At 33.6% G+C, this 22,640-nt stretch overlaps 1 protein-coding gene across 2 annotated transcripts in view; it reads left to right on the top strand.

Annotated features, from left to right (window-relative positions):
• Positions 1–22,640, top strand: part of LOC130443015 (rho GTPase-activating protein 100F) — an 83,142-nt gene that overhangs the window by 20,013 nt on the left and 40,489 nt on the right. For both annotated transcript variants that reach the window (XM_056777458.1, XM_056777459.1), the window contains exons 3-6: positions 10,849–10,965; positions 12,998–13,081; positions 15,288–15,545; positions 20,643–20,884. In XM_056777458.1, coding sequence (XP_056633436.1) covers positions 10,849–10,965; positions 12,998–13,081; positions 15,288–15,545; positions 20,643–20,884 — 701 coding nt within the window. The remainder of the gene's footprint in view (positions 1–10,848; positions 10,966–12,997; positions 13,082–15,287; positions 15,546–20,642; positions 20,885–22,640) is intronic.

The raw sequence follows: 22,640 nt of genomic DNA, 5'->3' as shown, positions 1-22,640 counted from the left end.
GAAATGTGTTGGGGATAAATATATCTCCACCAATGAGTGATGGAACCTAGGGAGATGTTGACAAGGACAGAATACGCGATCCAAACAAGACATATATCAAACTTAGTCAAAAGCTACCAGAATAAGTAACCTCAAGAACGATTTCAAAGACTCGAAAACTTTGAATCTGTGTTTAATGGTAGCTGCCACGAAAGGGTCATCTGTTTAATAGCGCCGACGTTTCGGAACTTGTATTTAATACCGTGAGTTATTCGAAGTTTTGCGGTATTCACGTCATATACTTCGAATGCGGTATCTAGAAGGAACCGCGAGATTGTGCAAACAAGAATCATCAAACAAATTTTTTAATTTGTATTCTCCAAAATATTCTCCATTAAAATTAATCACTTTTTCATGCGTTTCAACCAACTATCGAAGCATTTTTTACGTTCCGATTGAGGTACCATGTGATTTGAATGCATCAACTGCGTCTTTAAGTGTAGAAAAATGTTAACCTCGCAAAATTTTTGATCTGCGGGGATAATAAGAATTCAAGGGCTGCCAAATAAGGTCTGTAAGGCGGATTACCGATCAACTTGAGTTTTGACAGTTCAAAAACGTATTTGTTATGGAGGAGAATGATTTATCTCCCGCTATTAGTTTCCACGATTTTCTCAAAAACTTCTGGTAAACAAATTATGATGTTCCATTCAGAATTGAACGTTCTAAGTTACTCTAATTGAACAATTGTTGTTTCACATGCCAAACTTGACATATTAACACCAGTGTTGCCATATCTCAAAACTTAAGTAGCAGCCCTGTTACTAACTTCTGAGTGTTACATTTCAGATGAAGTTTCTTGAAATTTTAATACTTTCAACTGCCGCTATATGAAAAAATCTAACGTAATAACGTTACAACATACAGTGGTGAAATATGTTTTTTTATTTAACGTATTATGAGTACATTTTCCGGTTCGCTTTGAAAACTTTTAATTATTTTCGTTTTGTACGGATTCAAGTCGCTTTTGCGGTCATTCGTATTCACAACAAACTTCATTAAATTATTGGAGAAGTAACTTTTGAATATTAAAATGTATAATCAAAATTCATGATAACTAAGCAGACATATTTATAAATGAGATGACATCCTTGTGGAATTCGATCCAAGTGTCATCTTTTCATGGATCTTTCTGAGTCCTTGAGGATCTTCCTGGTCTTCTTCTATTCTGCGGTTGATACATCAACTCTGCTCGGCTCCATTCTCAGCATATGTCCATATCAGAGCAATTGTTTAATCCGTTTTCCCTCTGAAATCGTGTATACTCGACCTGTTAATCATCGTATATCCTGCACGGTCTTCTCAAATAGTCCATTTCCACAACCTCTATAATTTTCTCCTGTCTTTCCGTTAGTTACCAGCACTCGCATCCATACGAACGTCATTTTTGTGTTTAGTTTTATTTTTTCTGATCACAGCAATGAATTCAGAAGTTCAGTAGGTTTTTCCCTGTTGCCTACTTTCTAAAATATCATCAACAGCTTAAACAGACTCAACCAATAGACCCACAACTAATTTCCAGCTGTATATCATTCACCAGGGAGAGTAGGAAGTTTGGTCTAACTATAAACAGTGGATAGTGATGATCGTGGATAAACAGAACCTATGGACTTGACAATCTCGAAAGGGTAAACAGCTTTACATATTATGGTTGATTCATTTGGATGTGATGCTCCAGGAGATTGTTTAGAATTTCCTGGACTGCGATTAATCAGTCGTTTCGATAACCACCAAACTACCATTATTATATATGAAAAAAGCGCTGCAATCTTTTAGTAGAGGTCTGATCGAATCAATCAAAGAAGGAATAGAGACATTCAACACCTTAATGAATGAGGAAACGACGAAATGTCAAGTAAATATTTCCCTTCAAAGATCTAGCCTCACATGGCTTTTTAATGATTCGAGATGACCTAGTACTACTACTGAACCAGTCGATAAGTTAGGAAACTTAGGATCTTAGTTTATTTAGAAGATTAGTATGCTAAGCTCTGTAAAAAGCCTTCGATATGTCCAGTGCGATTGATTTGGATTCCCCATATGACAAGATATCTCAAGATTAGCTGGTTAAAGACTTTCTCCATGACATTGGGAGGGACTAAAGCACTCGGACGGTGTAAGGAACCGTTTTTTCCCTTTTCTAATATGGTTTGAATCCCAGCAAGTTTACAATCTGCAAAGAAGAGAGCTCTTCTATATGATAGTGAAATGAGGTTGCGTAGTAGACTTATTAGTTCATCTGCTGATGCCTTTGTGAAGATTCCGCTACATCTCGCTGTTGAAATTCTATTTATGGCGTCGATGATCCAACTTCAGGTAGACTGGGTAGTAGTTTGTTTTAGCACACAAATTTTGAGGCAATCCTCACAGTTTTTTCTATAATAATATTCAGGAATGGAATAATTTCCTCGAAATCTGAGCAGACTCGTTGACGCAAGAGCTTTTGATCAGGAGTCAGATTTTTTGGCACCAATATCGTGTAAAATTTTTCTTTATCGACGTTTACAGCCTCGGCAATCATCCGGATGCTCATTGGACGATCTGCACGCACAATTTGGTTGATTTTGGTCACTGTTTCCGGAGTTAGGGCTACCAGGGCGCTGGTCATCTTCAGTGCTCTCTCGGCCCTCATTAAAGCGCTTACACCACTCAAAAACACGCGCACAAGATAGAGAATTGTCTCCATAGACCTCTTGCAACAATTTATAGCACTAACACGTTCGTTCCAAACCGCTACTGCACAAATACTATTGGTTTTTAACCCCACCCGTCTAGGGCGCCCTCTAGGCACGCAGTCTCGTTATTTAATAGCTATACCTCGTATCTAGTTGAACACTATTATAGTATATTGTTATTGAAATCAAATAAAACAAAACTACTCGGAATCTAACCCACGGTGTATCACGCGTTGAATTCAGCGAATTTCTCCAGTTACATTTAAGTCATATTATCTTAGGTAATGGAAAGAGCGCGCAAAACACGTAGATGAAAACAACGTGAATTAGAAGGTAAGTGGATAAATCAACTTGTCGATTTACTGCGAAGTATTAAAAATAATAAATCCTGGCATTTCCCAGTCTTTAATTTTAATCTCCCCTCGTATTGTTAGACGCGCGTAAAGAATCACGTAGAACATTTCACAGCATTCAAGCGATTTTGTTACCGTCAAACAGTTTTACGTATGCATTAAATTCATAAAATATTCCTGGTCTATATCCACCACTCACCAAACTTTCAGGGTACAAACATACATAAACCCGCATAAAATTTTCCCATCAATTAAATTTTCCACGGCGATCTATCAAGCTCGCATGTCCACGCTACAGTCGTGCCGCGACTTAACGTGAATTGACATAAGAGATTTGGCGCGTACGCTGTATCTCCAATCAAATAGCGTATAGTAAATGCGCGCGCACTTCTACTAGCAACCTACGTCGTTCAGAGATCAATAACCGGGTAGAAAATCCAAGTTGGCGCCGACCAATTTCACGATTTTAGTTTTATGTGTGATAAAAATGGAAATGGCTGTTTTTTCACTAGAAAGGTAAATGAAAAGCATGTTCAAATTCATTTATATAACCTATAATATGTTCGTTTACTGGAATTTCGTTGGTAAAACTCGAAAAAACGTCACATAGACGTTGCCAAATAGTGAATTTATGCCTATCGGGGTAAAATGTATCAAGTGGCAGTTGGATTTATTTCACCCTACGTTGATGTAGTGATGATTCGTTAAAATCGTTCTGGGATTATTATTTCTACGTGATTTTCTGAACTTGACCCGACAATTTCCTTTCATGTTCCATAGTCAATGAAGATACTTAGTGTAATCGGTAGAGCGTATTGAGGGGGTGCAACGATAATTAAACGGATCATCCTTAGAAAGGTGAAAATTCATCAACATTTATTTTGAAAATTCCTCTAAATTACTCAAACTACGCAGTTTCGTTTCACACCTTATTTAAATTTATATTAATAATATTACATATTTACATTATATATCGATAATTTCATTATAAATAATAAATATATGTATATATAATAAGATAAATCAAATAAATGATAAATAAGCTAAATTTTCAAGATATAAATAATATGTCATTATAAAATTATTTAATGTCAAATTGACATAACCTAAAAACAGGAATTGATATTTTCCTATCTTTAACTCGCTGTCAGAATTAGGATGGAAAGAAGAAAAATCAAGTTTATTGGTTATGTTTAATGAAATAAAATATGAATAAGGAGGGTTAAATATATGTTAAATTTAGTTAGAGGGACAGTAAATCAAAATAATCCTTACTACTATTATAAATATGAAAACCTGGATGTTTGTTACGATTTCACGCAAAAACTACTTGACGAATCGTCATGAAACTTTGTACACATATTCTGGGAGGTACTAGAAGTAACACCAAAGTCAACAAATATTAACATTTTGTTACTTCAGCGCCATCTAACATACAGTAATGAAGTTCAAACCCTAAAAACTATATTATCGACGTACGATATTACCGACGGTCAAGTTAATCTATATATCCAATTCAATTGACTATAGTTTCAGCTGTTTGGAATTTTTGAGGTTAGGTACCATTGTTATTTTCAACTGTCACTGAAAGCGTATGTCTAAAAATGCCTCGAAAGCGTGAATCTACGTTATCTAAAAATTCGTCAGACCCAACAAATGTTTTGAAGCTTCACTGTATGTAGTAATTTTTAAAAATCGATAATACTAACCCAGCAATAAAATAAAGTTATCATATCGATATATTTCGGGTAAAAGTTAGTTATATATAATTTTAAATGGAAACTTTATGATTGTGTCAATATCTATGGTTTCTATAAAACATTATATAGTTACCACAGGGAAAAATAGACAAGCATACAAAAGTGGAAAAGAAGTTAGCGACGCTCTTTTTTTTTCGTCTCTTTTGTCGATTGATTCCAGATTTCCTCAATTATTTGGAGGAAAGATGTTTATCGGCAACTTAGGGAAACAATTTTATTTAATTTTAATCAGAGGGTTAGTGAATTCCAGTGGCGGACTAAGCCCGTCAGAGGCTCGGGGCGGCAAAGCTGAATGAGGCCCTTCATCTTTAAAAAATGTAGTTTTACAAGCTTTTTATCCAGTTCACATTTGTATGTTTATTTCGTTAAAAAATTTGAATTCGACTTAAAGGGATCATCCCATGTGACGGCCTGTTTTTTAGAGATTTTTCTTTCTATTAACCAACTGTAAATTGTATTTTTAATATATATAGGGCGCAGAAATCATCCCTTCAGGTACTTTTTTGCGTTTAAAGAATCAAATAATTGGAATGATACATACTTCTTTACAAAATGAAATCCAATCACAAGCCGGGGTTGCTGTTATCAAAAATTCTTCCATGGTTTTTTTCTTGATGAAATGGTCGACAATAAATAAAATAAGCGATGTTTCTACATACAGTTTGTATATTATTTTTATTTATTGTCCACCATTTCATCAAGAAAAATCATGGAAGAGTTTTCGATAACAGCAAACCCTGCTTGTGATTGGATTTCATTTTGTAGAGAAGTATGTAGGTTAGGAAAAGCTCCTCTCGCATGATGCAACCGAGATGCAAATGGTCAAAAAGTATTGAATTATAACGATTCATTGAAGTCCCATTTTATTATAAATTGAAGGATTTCTTGGGCTCTCCATTTGCAGCAACGTCCATAGTCTTATCGGTGGTTTTTACATGCCTGCGGTACCTTTTTATTTCTTGGAAAACTTGCTCAAATTCACCATAAATTTGTACCAGATTGTCAACTGCTACAGCCAGAGCATCATTAGAAGCTTCTAGCATAAACTTTGTTTCAATAATTTGGAAAATATTATTGATTGACGACAATTCTTATACATTCTTCATGCATTGACCGACGTATATTTCTTCTTGAATTGATAATCCATTATCATGAGCTGATTCACCCGGCAAATACCGGAAAGCATCACAGTTTTTGTCAAGCGTCTTAAAATTTCCAAAAAATTTTCTATGAGCCCCATTTTGAAGGGGTAGAATGATGTTATTGGGATCTACTGCCCCACAAACAAAACAACAGTATTTTGTGAAGGCCTCTGCAAGCCCAATAACCTACGGACCCTTGAGATTTATGCTTTCTACTCGATATATTAAATCCAGAGATAAAATGTTTCTGTTAACACTTTTTTGGTTTAAGAAAGGTAGATTAACATATTTATATACATTCAGTATTTGTTGTAACTAATTAATACTTACCATATATAAATTACGGAGGATGCGCCTTGTACAGCCACCGATTATTTTTTTAACACGTTGACGATGTTTTTGATCGTTTTAAAGTTATAATTTAAGCGAAATTACGTTTCTTCGCGATGAAAAAAACAAATAACAACTTTATTAATACAATATTAACTGAACAGAAAGTTATTTTAACAAAATCTGTACTAAAAATCTACATCAAAATCTACACCAAAATTGTAGTCTGAATCTAAGATTCAAGTATTATACAATAAAATAAATGCTGAGTTTACAATTGATTATTTTATAAAAGTTCAATAGTTTCCAGGTCCGTAACTCTGAGTATTTATTTATAACAAGGTGTCGAGTATTTACAGTTTTTAACTTGGTCGAACTGATATACTAACCAGAGACAAATATCGCTACGAACATTTCCATGATCCTTCTAGAGAACGATTTAGTCTACTCTCGTCAAAACATTTTCTTCGCGAACATATCATATCTTATTATTGTACCAGAACGTACACAAGTTCACATTGCTCGGTTCGGCGAAAAGCTCGCTAGAATGCTCGTTGAAATGCTCTCGTTTATTCTATAATATTATATTCACAATGGCATAGTGTATTTAGTCTCTTCCTAAAGGTTAATAAATTCAATATTCAGGCTAACAGGTGTGATTATCCTTTTGATAAATTGAGGTTATGTATTGAATCACTGAGTTTATTTTGAGAAAATAAATCTGGACTGAACGTATTAACTTCATATTTCTTTTGACACTACCAATTATTTGAAACAGAATACATTGTAGACTTTATCTGGATAACTCCTCGTTTGATTTTGATTAAAAACTTGATTATCTAATGTCATCAAAATGCTTCAAAAGATAACAACTAGAAAAATGAACAATTAGTAAATAAAACAAAGTATTAACTTATTCAGATTAACGTGTACGTACTTAAATAGTGATCAAAACTGAACTATGGTGTCGAAAACAGTGATTTCCATTAAATAAGTGAAAAATAAGTCACTTGAATGTGGCCCAATGGGTCGTGTCGGTACTAATATTGTTACGAATTGAACCAATTACCAAGGAAGCCTTTTTATTTATTTGTTTGTTTATTTACTTTTTAGAATTCCTTTATAGTATAAATTCTTGCTTGCTGCGAGAGTTTATAATTCTAACTCATAGTAATAAGTAACCTGTAAATTTAAATAAATTATAAAAACAGTGATTAATAAGTTAATTATTGAATTGTCTAGTGAATAAATAAATTAAATTAAATTAGTATAGTTCACTTCACCGTTAGAAATAGTTTAAGTGAATAAGAAAAGCGTTACATCAGTTGTGGAAATCATTTCTTTCGAATGGCAAAAACTTGAGGTCCACCAGTTTTTCCCACCAACAAACGACGTAAAGTAGAAGTTGATTGGAAAGTGACTAATACATTGACGCAAATTTCATGACCACTTCATCCTCAAGATCACTTTGCAGTCATAATCTCGTGGTACGGTCTGGGGATCGCCAAAATCGTTTTCCACTTGAAAGTTGGATGCACTTACAAGTGAACAACTCACATAGCACTAGTATAACAAAACGTCACCATTTAAACTGTCGAATTTGATAGTGGAAATGTCGGATTTGACATATTTAAAATAGTGTTGCCATATCTAAACCTTAAGTAGTAACCCTGATGATATTTGGGTTAATCCGAGGGCCACAAAAAGATTTTTTGATTTATTTCAAAAAATATTAATTATTACTTCAATATTAACGTTTGCAAAGATATTCATTCATTTGTTTTTCCAGGGTAAACTATGCATAACGTGATCGACTAGATCGTATAAAAGATTTTGCATTTTCCGCATTATTCCTTCACTAAAGAATCGCAATAACTTCTACTCTTCACGATCTCAAAGAAAATTTAGAATCTAAATGAATTTCTAAAGAGGCCACAACTACATGAAATTCCTCCATTCTCTTTTCCATCTCTTTCTCCTGTGGAATTATTCTTGGAATCAAGCGAGCGGAAATAATTTCTAGACGTATATATTCAGTAAAAAGTAGGATCGATTTTTGCGGAATTACAAGAAAATTAATCATCTTTGGAATGGTGATAATTTTGTTCAATAGACTGCTACGAGTTTTGAAAATAAGATGAAGTAGCATTCAATTTCGGTTCACAAGAATTCATCTCGAAGTTTGAACACTTGGCATTCATTGTTTTTCCATTAAAACTTATTTTAAAGTTAACCGGAAATAAAAAGTCCTGTTTCAAATATCTTTCCGTCTTAAATATTGAGCCGCATCTCCACTTCACGTTCAGAATTAGTTAAGGGCTCAATATTTTACAATGCAAATAATGCACAATCATTTGCCAAATGAAATCAAATCGATATCACTCTAATTCTACTAATTATAACCTATAATATTGTTACTCATTGTGATTTTCTTATGTATAATGGGATTTTATTCTATTTGTATCTTTATTTGGTTCTTTTATGTTTTTACAAGCTTTTGTTTACAAATTGTAACATTTTTTTGACAATAAAGCTTTTTTCTATTTTGAATATCGCTAGTAATTAATTTGTGACACAACGTTAAAGTTTCTTATTTAATAATTCGTCTTCCTCAAAATTTCTATCGAGCTATAGCATGATACGTTCAAGAATATCACACCCCATTTTACCTATGGAATTCTGAGAGACTTACCACTTCCTTCCCTGAATAATAATTAAATAGAACACGGAGCCGGAGCTTTCGTACGATTTTATCGATTGCATTAAAAGTGTCCTGGAAAATATGTTCCGCATACAATAATTTTTTTTTGTTTCGAATATTTTTATAGAATGTTTAGCAAACAACAATAATAATAAGTGGGGAATAAGAAGCGATTAAGTAGGGTGGACTATAAATTTTTGATGATTAGAATGGATCGGAAAACAACACGTTTCTGTGCTAAGTTTTACAACTTTTATTATAATTTTTTCTTAATTCTTTGATCAATATTTATAGAGAAAAAAATTATAGAAAATTCAAAAATTTTGTAGGTAGTTTCAACATTTCATTTTGATAGAATCAATTGAACTTGGGCAGGTCTAAGATAGCAAATGATAATGACAAAAGGATGGATTATAGATAATAGAGGTGGCGATTGCCTTTCTAAGTAAAAATTTTAAAATTGACAAAACGTTCAAGGGTGATAACTATGTGATTATCAAAACAACGGATATTTCTCTAGATAGATAGAAAAAATTTATGGAAAATTTAAAAAATTTTATAGGTAGTTTCAACATCTCATTTTGATAAAAACTGAAAAAATTGAACTTGGGCAGGTCTAAGGTAGCAAATGATACTGCTTTTGACGAAGACAATAATCACAACATAGATAATATCGGAATCAAATAAAAACATCGCCAGAACAAAAGGATAGATTACAGATAATATAGCAGGGGTGGCGATTGCCTTTCTAAGTAAAAATTTTAAAATTGACAAAACGTTCAAGGGTGATAACTATGTGATTATCGAAACAACGGATATCTCCATAGATAGATGAGAAAAAAATATTGAAAATTCAAAAATTTTGTAGGTAGTTTAAACAATAATAAAAAATAAAAGTTTTCTTTTGTATTTATTGAGTTCTTTTGATAAAGATATTCATAAACTACTCTTATTTTTAAGATTCCTTCACATAATTATTTCAAAACATTTAAATCCGATAATTACTTCAACATTATATTTGTTGGTTATTCTTCTTTCCCCTGTAATAACTTGGTTAGGCAAGAAGAAGAATATAGCACTTGCATGGTTTGAGAAAAAAATAGTTTTTGATAATTTGTTACATTTTTTCTTTCATCAATATTTATAGAGAAAAAAATAATTGTAAATTCAAAAATTATATAGGTAGTTTAATCATTTCAGTAAGGCCGCCATATCGCGTGATGTCATAGGTATAAAAAACACTTGACATATGATACAAAGTATACAAAGGTTATTCTAAAATAAGCGTTATTATTAAACTTTGATTTAGAATAGGGTACTTGTATGGTTTGAGAAAAAAATAGTTTTGGATAGTTTATATACAGCTTTTATTATAATTTTTTTCCAATTCTTTGATCAATATTTATAGAGAGAAAAATTATTGAAAATAAAAAAATCTTGTAGGTAGTTTAAACATTTAATTTTGATAGAAACTAATCGATGTACTCCAATTAAACTAAATGGCACATGATATTGCCATTGACGAAGCTGATGAGTTTATTATACTTTTAATTTTTAACGTGATTATGTAATAATATAAGAACTTAACCTATAAAAAGTTTATTCACTTTATTCTTATATATAGAAAAATGTTTTATTTATACGTATTAATAAATAAAAACTGTATTATGATAGCGCACGCTACGTTGCCGGCAACGATAACCTCGTAATCATCAAGCAGACAACTGCTCAATGTTTTTATTAAACATATGACGTTACAACTGAAAACCAATGAGAATCGTCTTCTTATGTACTTAAAAATTAGAAATCTTTGCGATTTTCAATTTTAATTTTTTTTTATTATTACAGGATAATGGGCGAGAGGCTTTGGATCTCACAGCATCTCCACTGCGAGCACCAGCGGCGGCGCCTAATTCTAGAACGACACACCCTCCGCCTATGGTTATACAGGGTGATTTCAGAAAGGTGCAAAATATTTAATTCTAATTTCCTATTACTGAACCGAAATTTTTAGTATATATATTTGAAAAAAAAACTGTAGTTTTGGAATAGAGCACGTTATGCTATGTTCACATTGTAGCCGAGGCTTTCAAACGTCTTTATGTACTCTTGGAAGCTATTTATACGCTTTTGATTGCATCATAGACAGACAGCAAGAGAACATGGCGGATGAAGTTGTGTCTGAGATGAAGTTTGGCTTTACACATTTTTATCTGAAATATAAACAAAAGAAGTGGAAAATTCGGCATTAAACACTAACGAGTGTGAAAATCATAAAAATTATGGTGGGGCGGTTTGGAAATCCGGCTATGATCCATCAAGACTTTATAACTAGGAAATTCAAAGATTTCTTGCAATCCATGGAAAAAGATTTTCTTGGATTTGAAGAGGATCTGGGTGTACATTGGATAGGACTTGATGAGTTGATGACGATTTTCTCCTTGCCAACATTTCGTGAGGAAACAAGGCTGGGTTTTTCGTTAGCTGGATGACGGAGGGTTGTTGGTAGTTTAAAGTTGTTTAGATGATTGGATAGTTAGGAATTTTGGATGGGTCGAGGCAGCTCATTAGTTTAGGTTTTGGATGGGGAAGTACGCATATTTCTGATCCTCCTTGGCATAGCGCAAGAAGGCTATAAATGGCCTAGGAGGAGATGGAGTGGAGGATTCAACTGGCTGAGAAAACAGGACTTGTTATAGTTATATAGGTGAATTTCGACAGAGATTTTTAATGAATTGAATAAGCTAAAGTTGTACTTCAATTGAAGGGTTACAGGTTATCAGGTACCTCCACGTAATTGGCGTTCAGGCTGTCCACGGAGCGAGGGGGTGATTTAGGATTGTTTTTTTTAGGTGGTAGGATGTGGATAAAGTTTTGCTATGAGTCTGGATAGGAAACCACGTGATTCTGGTTTTTTTGAGGGGTATCAGAAGGACTAAATTCATATAATGGATGGCTAATCACAGTCGGGAATGAATTCATTACCAGAAGGAGTTTCTTTGCTTGTTATTCACCTGGTATGCACATTTCTTCTTCGTTACGGATAGTTCATGCATAATGAGTCTCAACAAGAGATGTTGCTGCTATTAAATTTAACTATACAAGGTGTTCTAGGACTTGATGCGAAAAATTTGGGAGGAAGTAGATGACGTGAAAATATTGTTGTGATATACAAAAAATTTTCTCGTATGATCTCTCGTTTCTGAGATATAGGCATTTAAATTCGCGAAATTAGAACAATTAACCATCCGTAACTTTTAAAGGGACAACCTGTATAATCTAAAGATGGCAAAAATCGATTTTTTAACAATAAAGTACACTTTGTTTAACTCGATAAAATTTATGGTTTAGGAGATGTATAGATTTTTAGATCGTTGTACAAGTCAAGTAAACCGTTCGCCATAAAGAGACATTCTGAAGAAAATTATCATAAATTGTAATTATTTATTAAAAATATTTACAGGAGGTATTGAAACATTTCTAATTGAAATTCATACTGTCCACGCATACCTTGAAATAGTCATTTCTTAGGAGATATCTTAAAAGCTTGGTATATGTAGCACCGGTAAACACAAGGAACAAAATGACGATAGAATAATAGTTTTTTTTTTTTTGGTTTTTATTTGATAAAATGAAAGAACACTCTATATAATAACTTTGAAGTGAATTTAGTTCAGTTTAAACTCTACGTACCTGTGTTACAACATGGTTAGCAATCCTTAGTTGTTTCGACATTGTTTGAAGAGCTTTAAGCTCGTTAGTGATTTATAACTTGGTTCAGTCGAGATAAAGCTTTCGTTCAATAAATAAATTTAATGTTGGTTCGCTCGATATAATGACGAGAGATACTTTAGCGAAATTTACGTGATACAAAGGGAATTAATCGGTCACTTGATGAGTAAAACCTCAAATACTTTAACGCGTCCTCATAATTAATCAATTCAATGTTAATTCACTAATTTGTAAGTAAATTTACGTTGTTTGTTATTTTTTACAGGTGTCGGGTATTAGCAGTGAAATTTTTAAGCAGATAGAAACTGTAGAAAATGATCATGATGCCTCGACGGCTGCTGCTTTGGATGTAAGTGACTAACAATAAAAACAGTTAAATAAGTATCAGATTTCTGTAAAATTTTGTAATATTACATCAGTATTCGTTAAAGGAAATCCGGAAGTTAAGAAAACTTAATTTTCTACAATCCCTATCGAAATATTCAGTTTTTTTTGAGTTTTCTTTCATCCAGCGTGGATTCTCATCCAACAAATGTCGAAAATTTCGTGGAAATTAACCCCTAAATTTGTCTTTGTACTTCTATTGGGTATATAATATTTAGAATTTTAAATTTTTCACATTTTTCCTATCTAATAGAAGTTTAAACTTGATTACAATGCATTGAATTTAACATAATGAAAATTTTAACCTCTTTGATTAGTATTGTTCAATAATTTTGCGTTAATTTACATAAATCTATAATAAATACATTAAATCGTGAATAGTATGATAGCTATGAACAGAATACCAATAAACTTAACATTTATGTTTTTTTAATGATACAAAACTTCAATTATGCTCCAACCATTACCTTTCAACTATTATAATCATCATAAATGAAAAAATATTGAATATATACGTTTAAACAGATTGAATATGCGATAATTCGATAGATTTTTTTGTTTTAATTAAATAAAATATACACTAGCGTGTACCAAAGTTTTTGCCCATCCTATAGTGAAAACAATACCATCGATTTTGATATTTGTATTTTTGATTAATCGTTTTTTATTATTTCGGTGCTAATTTTTGGCAAAAATCGCAACAAATAATCGTGGTCTATTTGGTTCAATAATATTTTCGAAAATATCTCATTTCCTTTTAGGGCCCTTTTATTATCGACTTTTTGTACTTCAATTCTTCTTTTAGTTGCTGCAAGTCCGGTTTTTCAACTGCAACGACTATACCTAAATTTAAGAAATTATTTTCACTCTTATAATTTGTTATTGGGATATAAAAACTTTTTTTGAAATTCTATAAAAAGATTGCGATATGAAATAAGCGACTACATCTACAATTGTCACTCCGAAACGATAAATTGTAGTCTAAAATACAGAGATCTGTAAATATCGCATCGATACACCGCGTTGCCAAGTGTACTGATTTATACTAGATTGCGAAATAATCAGTTAATCTCTCTTTTTTCAAATACCTAATCACACCTATAATTTTATTATAATTATTGATATTATTCCAAAAAAAAACAGTAGCATCAACGATTAACAATTTCTATGGGACGATCTAGCCTGCTCTTGCAGGTACTCCTTTCTCATTTTGCACTCGCAGCCGAATTTAGGACCAATTTACTGAATCTTCAATACGAAGATGCTCCCAAAAGTATCTGGCCCAACAAAGACTGTCCAATTTGTCTTACAACAACTCGATTGGATTAGGGTCGGGCGATTATGACGACGAAATCTTTACTTTCAGTACATTATTTATTTCCAATTCTTCCAAATACTCTTTGCACAGCCTCGAAGTATGTTTGGGATCGTTGTCGTGCTATACTGCTTATCTGGTGCTGTCCAGAACGTACTAAATTCTCCTTCATTTTTTTTATTTCCCTGGTTCTTCAAAATCACTTCAATTTCTACAGACCTCCAGTCGCCCTTCCTCCAAAATATCTCATAACCATCATCAAGGCTCCGCTGTTCTTTACAGTCGTCATTAAACATGGATCCGTTCTTTCTTTGACCTGCGGACAAACACTCTTTCCTCGGACTTAAAAACTTCAACTCATCACTCCATAAAACTCTCTCTCAATCACCTGTAGAAGTACTGAAAGGCATATCTGTACATTCATTGATCTGAGCTGCTATCTCTGGACCCGTGAGTCGTCGATCAAGTTTACTGATCAATACAATACGTTCATCTTCAGTAAATTTTTTCACGTTCTACGAGCTATGGAACGGTTACTTTTACCTAGACTTGCGATTCATGGACGAGCTCCAATCGATAGTTTCTTGGTTTTACCTATTTTAAAACTTACAAGTACGACAATTCACAAAAAGATGTCTTGGTTCAAAAAGTATGAGCCTCCGCATGGCTTTGCCTCTCAAAGAGACTAAACTACAATCATAAACACCAAAGAAATAATTAATAGTTGAATAATAATAAACAAATCAGCCGGGTACTTGTTGTACGAAAGATGAATTTGTTAAAGTGTATTATTTCGAAATTTAATGGATGAATTATGAAGTACACTTGTGTGTATTTAGAAAACACTGTTTTTCAGCACGTGGAAAGACGCGGTGAGATGATAGTTCGCATCTTGGAAGCACGTCACCTTAGCAGAACAGCCAACGATGCCGTGAAACGGTTTACGGCCATGCAGGATGCTAAACACACGGTCCAGTTTGTGGAGATAGTGAAGAGGCCCGGTCAAACGCTGGGATTATATATCAGAGAAGGTAATGGAATTGACAGAAGCGATGGAGTTTTCATATCGAGGATAGCTTTGGAATCGGCAGTGTATAACAGTGGATGTTTGAAGGTGAGTCGACTAATTGGTTCTCTACTAGTGAGATTTGATAATTATAATTGATTTGCCAAGGTGTGACCATGAACTTAATTATTCAAAGATTCAATTGTGCAACAACTCAGTGATGAATTTTCAAGTAGATTTCTTTCAGAAGCAAAAACTACATGAACTGTCAAGGCCGCTTGACAAGATGCAATACAAAGTGCAATGTAATGCAAGATGTAATATTTCTTGATCAAAATCATGCGCAAATGAAGTTCATCTGATTGTTTCATGCAAGATCTTGACATTATCGGTTTTGTGCCGTTTTTATTGCATGCAAGTTGCAATCTAGTTACATTTGTCATAACAGATCAGCTGATTTTCGTAAAACTTTGTTTTGTTATTTTCGTTGTTAAACTACAAAATATTAGGTAAAATTTGAGGTTAGGAATTTGTTTACTTTTACCGTTTACAGAAATTTGCATGCAAATTCTTGCTCGTTGTATTGCATTATATCAAGCGGTCTTTATCGGTTCGATGCCATTTTTATATCGTGCAAGTTGCAGTTCTAGGGAGAAATCTAGTTACTTTTGGTTTAACAATCAATCAAATGTCAGTTTCATATCAGATGACTTTCGCGAAACTAATCAATTCGACCTAATGGTGAATCTAACCTTATTTCGATTTTTTTCTTGCTTACCTCACCAAACGACGCCACTGCTTAACGCAGAGACTGTCTGTCTGTACAGGAACATTTCGAAGAAATTGTGTACATACGCCCTCCGACAGCTTTAGCCGATAGATATACATTTATGTTTACGTTTCGATGTTTTCATGTTTGATGTTGGTTGGCCAAGAATTACTAATTGTTTTGTTTTCTTTCAGATTATTTTGTACTTCATTCCATATGCTGTGCCAAGTACTGAACATTTTAGATTCAATTTCACGTTTTATGCGTTGAAAAAAAATTTTGAAAATTGCAATTTTGCCCATGCGGCTTCAAAAGCGAGGCAGCAGCAGATATTATTGCCATTCATTCACTTTTTTCTTGATCATTTCACTTAACCTGGTTATTTTCATTTTTAAACCGCTCTCAAAATATTATATAAAATTTGACGTTAGGAATTTGTTCGATTTGCCAATGGAATTTTTGTCAGCCATGACGCAGTGACAAGAAACTTGCACTTTCTTAAGCTGCCTTCAGAAGTTGTTTGGCAAAGTAAAGAAACGTTCTGCATTAAAATATATTGATACTAAGCGGAGGTATTATGTATGCATTTAACAATTTCTAAAAATAAATCGTTCAACGATCATTTTTAATAAAAATTTCGTCAAAAAAAAACCGCCATGTAAATAAAAAACTTAATGGAATTCACCCTATTGTTGTTAATGGTTCGTAGTCAAAATCATTCTTGGGGTATAGTCACGAACAATGCCGTGTTGTTTTTTTGTTATATTTTGATATATTGCCCTAATAAGTTTTGATAAAGGTCGAGCATTATTGTAGATTCTTTCAGATACAAATTTCGGTTTTTAAAAAACCTGCTTTAACGATTTTATATACTTTAATGTGATTATAATGTCTAGACCAGATTTTATCAAAAGAAAATTCATGTTTTGTATTCATTTGGAAAGTATCATTATGGTTTTTCATTATACGAGCGCGGTCCGGTAAATATTCACCCTAAGAGTATCAGTATCGCAAGAGCGTGCAGCACATTATGAAAAAAGCTCACTTCGAACAACCAGCGCAACTTTGAGACCACTATTAGAGTTATGTTTGAGCTATCAGACTAAAAAAACACTTTACTGAACAATTGATTGTCAATTTTGTTTAGTACTCATCGAACCGCCTTAATATAAAACGGTGGATTCGAAATAGTGCGATCCAAACATACGAGTGTCTGAGAGGGAAATGATACTAGATTTGGAACAGACAGCACACCTTCCCGACACGTGTCCAATCCCATCCCTACATGATTCCGATCATGCATTCGTTTAACGGCTGTAGGACGCGTGTCGTTGGAATTTGTAATGATGTCTGGTGTAAAACCGGAAGAACTTTTTGAAGTAAAGAGGAAGTATCTAGTACTGTGTGACCAGACAATCGAGCAGTACCGTATAGTCAACTACAAAGACATAATCTAGAAAGAAGTTGCTATGGAATTGAATATCTCCGATTTTCTTCGAGTTCCTGTTCTAAAACAAAGTCCCAACATGACTTAATCAGAGTTGCTGGAATTTGCGCACAGAATCTTTAATTGAATCCAGATTGGCGAATGTATCGAGCTGGAGCTGGAAATCGGAAAAAACTCGGAAGCGTATAAAACATTTGTGTTCACCGATCCGTTTTTTGGAGCAAAATCAGACCGCAATCAGATCGGAGAGGTGTATGATAAGTGTGTCATGGCCTTTATGGGCCTCATGTGTTAATATACCACAACAAATGAACCTCTTGTTTAGGTAAAAGTACGAAATAAATGAATTAAAAACCGAATCTATTTTACCTTGGACGAATTTGATGCCAACGATCTAACGTAACAGATGTGGAAATTGTCCTCTAACCTCCATAGCCCCCCAAGTGGTATTTACACCCAATTTTATTGGGTTTCCTTTTATTGTCAATGACTTTGGGCGTGGATTAAACCAACAGCAGTGTGAGGATCAACTCGCTTCGACTTTTGGTGATGAAGCACCATCTTGAACCACTGTGTTTAATTGATTTTCCGAATACAGAATCGACTGTTGTATCAGAAAACATGGATGCTGTGCGTAAACTGCCATATAGTGTGATCAAGGCATACTTGGGCATTGGTTCCACTTGCATACATACAATATTGCATGAACATTTTGCTGTCAAAAGGTTTGTTCATATTGGGTACTGCATAAGTTGATAATCGGTCCACAGAAAGTTCGTGTCGAATGATGCAAAGAAATGCTGAAAAAAAATTCAATCGTGGTGCTTCGAAGGACATCTATAAGATCATCATGGATCTATACATATGGATCCTAACAAAATAGTAATCGACTATATGGGTCCTTCAAGACGAGCCGAATCCAACAAAAGTTGTTCGCGTTCGAAGCATTTTGAAGCAAACCAGGTTTTCTTCGGAATAACTGGACATGTTTCATTAGATCAACGTAAAACGGTAAATTCTGAATGATTTGTTTGTCAAAGAAATCAGGGAAACCAATGGCAAAAGACGAATCATTCTATACCATGATAATGTGAGGTTTCACACATCAATTCAAACGAAACGTTTTTGAACAGCACGTAAAAGTGTATTGATATCAAATATATATAAAATCCTTATCACAAAAACTAGTGATTAAAAGTACGACCCGACATTTATACAAAATACAAGAAAGAAAAGTTAATAGATTTGACCGAAACTGTAATAAATCCCATCAATTACCCTTTCAACAAAACAGAAATTTACGAAGCTCTGAGATTACAAAAAGAGACAGCTCCTGATCCAGACCAAATACCTGTAATATTCCAACAAAAACTCTCAATCACCACCAAATATTACCTATTAAAAATAAACATTTCGGTTAATACAGTCTTCCCTTCAAGCCGGCGGGGCGAAGCTGTGATAATTTCACTTTTGATACCCGAAAAAACGAGAACCAAACCAGTCTCATATCGACGAATATCTTTAACTAACGTTCTATGCAAAGTCATGGAAAAAACGATCAATCGTAGACCTCTGGGTACTAGAACAGAATAATTTATTAGTACCAGAACAAAGTGGATTTCGCGATAATCTGATAGATCTCGAATCTGAAATAAGCGAAGGATTGGCCAACAAACAAGAATGCATAATCTCAAAATTACATCACTGTGGTCTAAGAGGAAACATTTTTCTTACCGATACTTCCAAGTAAGAATGTATACAAACCTCTTTGTTAAAAAAATACAGAAGAATGGAATTCCACAAGGATCTACAATAAGTCCTTTCTTTATGATCTCCGTTAGTCAAAGGAATATTGTACGCCGATGATCTGATACTGTTTGCAAAAAGTAAAAACCTGACTACTACTCAAACACATATACAAACTGTACTAGACGAAATAAGTAACTGGTCTAACACTAGCGGATTGAAATTCTCTGAATCAAAAAAAAAGAGTGTTTTAATTTTTCCAGAAAATACATACAAGAAATGCCCGTATTAATCTGAAAGGTAAAAATTTAGAATTTGTGGAAAGTATTAAGTTTATGGGCATCACCTTACATGGAAACAAAACATTAGCAAAACCAACATTAGCCAGCCATTCATGCATCATGTGAGACATTTCAAAGTACTGCACACCGATTGAAAGCCTTCACTGTCTCACCGGAGTATCATCCCTCCGACTCCGAAGAATTCAACTAAGTATGAACTAAGCAACATCAGTCTTGTCAATTAAAAATAATCCTGTTAATCAGAAAATTAACACAGATCGCTTTAAACACCTATTCCTTTCTTTTAAAGAATTCGCCAATACGTAAACACCCTAGCTCTTGAATTACCAGGTTTCTTTCTAGCCAACGTAAATATCTCCCCTTCTTGGACAATCCCTATTGCCACTATCAACTGCTTTAAAATAGAAAAAAATAACATAAAGAATACCATTTTCTGTATTCCGACACATCCAAAATACACCATGAGTTCAATACAAACCATTCAACATTTTCCCAAACACCTTATCCACCAATCCAAGGCAAACGTATCAATTATTTGGATCCCTTTATACAAAGGCATCCCAGGAAACGAAAAAGAAGACAAATGTGTCAAAACTGTCAAAAGTACAAAAACAAAAGACTAACTAACAACTTTCCAAACACCAAAATTTCTACTTCTACTGACATGTCGCTAATAACCTTTGTTGTTGATGCGACAATAAATTAAATAAAAATAAAAATAAATCAAAATGAATACGAACCATGATTTCATATATACGATGAAATTACATTTTTTTTTAAATGAGGAACGCGAGTCCAAGGATCAAATAATCTTGTTAGTATTAGATACCATAAATTTGCTTCTAAAGAAATTCTAAACTTTCTCTTTTCTTTTCTAAAAAATCAAATTTCATCAACGATTTTCTGTTAATGTATTCCAATACCTGAATTTTTACTTTCAGGTTGGAGACGAAATTTTAGCCGTAAATTTGGTCGACGTGACGAGGATGAGTTTAGACGACGTCGTCATAATAATGTCGATACCAAGACGACTGGTTTTAGCAACGAGACAACGAAAAGCAAGTAAAGGGGGACAAAGTTCGCCGAATGTTCAGCCCCGAGTGGAGCACAAACCCCCTCCCGTAGTCGTTATTAAAAGAGAATTGAGAGACGACGAGACTGATGACGGGGATCTCGATCACAGGTACTCCCATTTTTTCTCTGTTAGAAAATGTCACGCAGAATCTCTATTCTAAAAACATATATCAAGTTATAAAATAGGAAAAAGAGAAATAAAAGTCAATATATTATACGAAAATCAACCGAACTTTAGTTTCAAACTTAGACGACGTAATGTTCAACATTAAACTTTATTTTAAGCCAACTCTTAAGTTTGGTGTACGTGCCCTTCATATAAAACACAGTTCGTAAAAGTTAGAAGCAGAATTCTCCAAACATTAACATAAGTTTTTTATTGGTAAAAGAAGAAGAAAACTTTACAAACTACAAAGCAACAGATAGATAAATATTTATTTATACATCAAACATCAAAATGATAGTTTTCCACGCGGAAATATAAAAGGGAAAATGTCGCTAAATCAATTTTGATTTTCTCGAACAACGTCCTTAAGAAACTTGGCTATAACGGACGATGAACAAGCATAGAGATAATTCCGCAGTAATTCCAGGTTTTAAAGGGATGAAGAGGCTAAAATATCGTATTAAACTTGTTTGAAAAAACATATTTATGATGGATATCAGAGGGTAATAAACTACTAATTATCTCAATATTATTCAGTGTAAAACTGCACAAAATATCGAGTCCATTAGACCAGTGAACAACGGTAAAAATATGGTATCACCTCAGACTTCCATCAAGACGCATGGGGATTTGCGTGAAATTCTAGAATTAAGTTCTATTTACCCTTCACTTCAAAATCTACCCTTAGCCAATATGTGCGAATTACTGTACGGTATGGAAACAACCCCTTATTGTCAAAATTCAATTTAAAGCATTTAGAAAGTTAAAAAAAAAACATTTGTTGTACTAAAATAAAGATGGCACGATGTTTTAGGATACTATTTATAATTTTCAACCCTTAACCCTAGAACAACCAAGGTTTGGCACTTAGTGCCACCTTGAGACATTTTTTTTGTATCTTCTTTAAATTTTCGAGAAAAAATACTGTAAACTCAAAATCGGTTGGCTAAAAAGTGCCATACCTGCGTTCAACACGCTCCCTCGCAAAGTCTTCAGCTGATTCTTTTGTTTTCGTAAGTTCTGTTCAGTTTTCAAATTGAAATCCACTTGTGCGTTTTTCTAACTCATTATTGGGTAGCAAATTTTCGAATAATAGTAATAATAGTTTGTTTTTTACACAATTCTTCAAGTGCGACGAATCCTCAAGTGATAGTGATGAGGAAGATCATGTTAGTGAAGTATGTGAAGAAGAAGTGGCTCCAGATTTATCGTCAGACAACTCTTAACAAGATACGATTTGTTGCGAAAAATGTTAGGGTGTATATATAAAAAGATGTACCTCGAATTTCAAGTCGTTTCCTAGTATATTGCGTGAAAAACCAAGTTTGCTGCAAAACGGAAAAGTGTAAACTATATTAGAATAATTTCAAAAATTTTTTACAAACGAAATTATGAGTGTTATCGACATGCACACTAACAAAGAAGCAATTCGACAAATAATTCCTATTAAGAATACTACCGAGATGTATGCTTTTATTGAGATTTTGATTCTGATGGGCGCTAATGATGACACCAAAATGGACTATCGCGATCTTTGGTCTTGATTATATACTCGGTACATCTGCCACTCTGTATAAAAATTTAATGACAAAATTCGATCCTAGCGACATCTCTCAAATTGGTTTAGTACCAAGAAAAGAGATTTCTATAATCAAAGATTTGATGTAAGGTTCATATCCATACTAATTTCGCTGGAAAT

Source organism: Diorhabda sublineata, chromosome 4 (assembly GCF_026230105.1).
Source record: "Diorhabda sublineata isolate icDioSubl1.1 chromosome 4, icDioSubl1.1, whole genome shotgun sequence".
In the NCBI taxonomy this organism is placed as follows: Eukaryota; Metazoa; Arthropoda; class Insecta; order Coleoptera; family Chrysomelidae; genus Diorhabda; species Diorhabda sublineata.
Note: the sequence above shows the minus strand (reverse complement) of the source record. Positions and strands in the feature narration are given on the sequence as shown.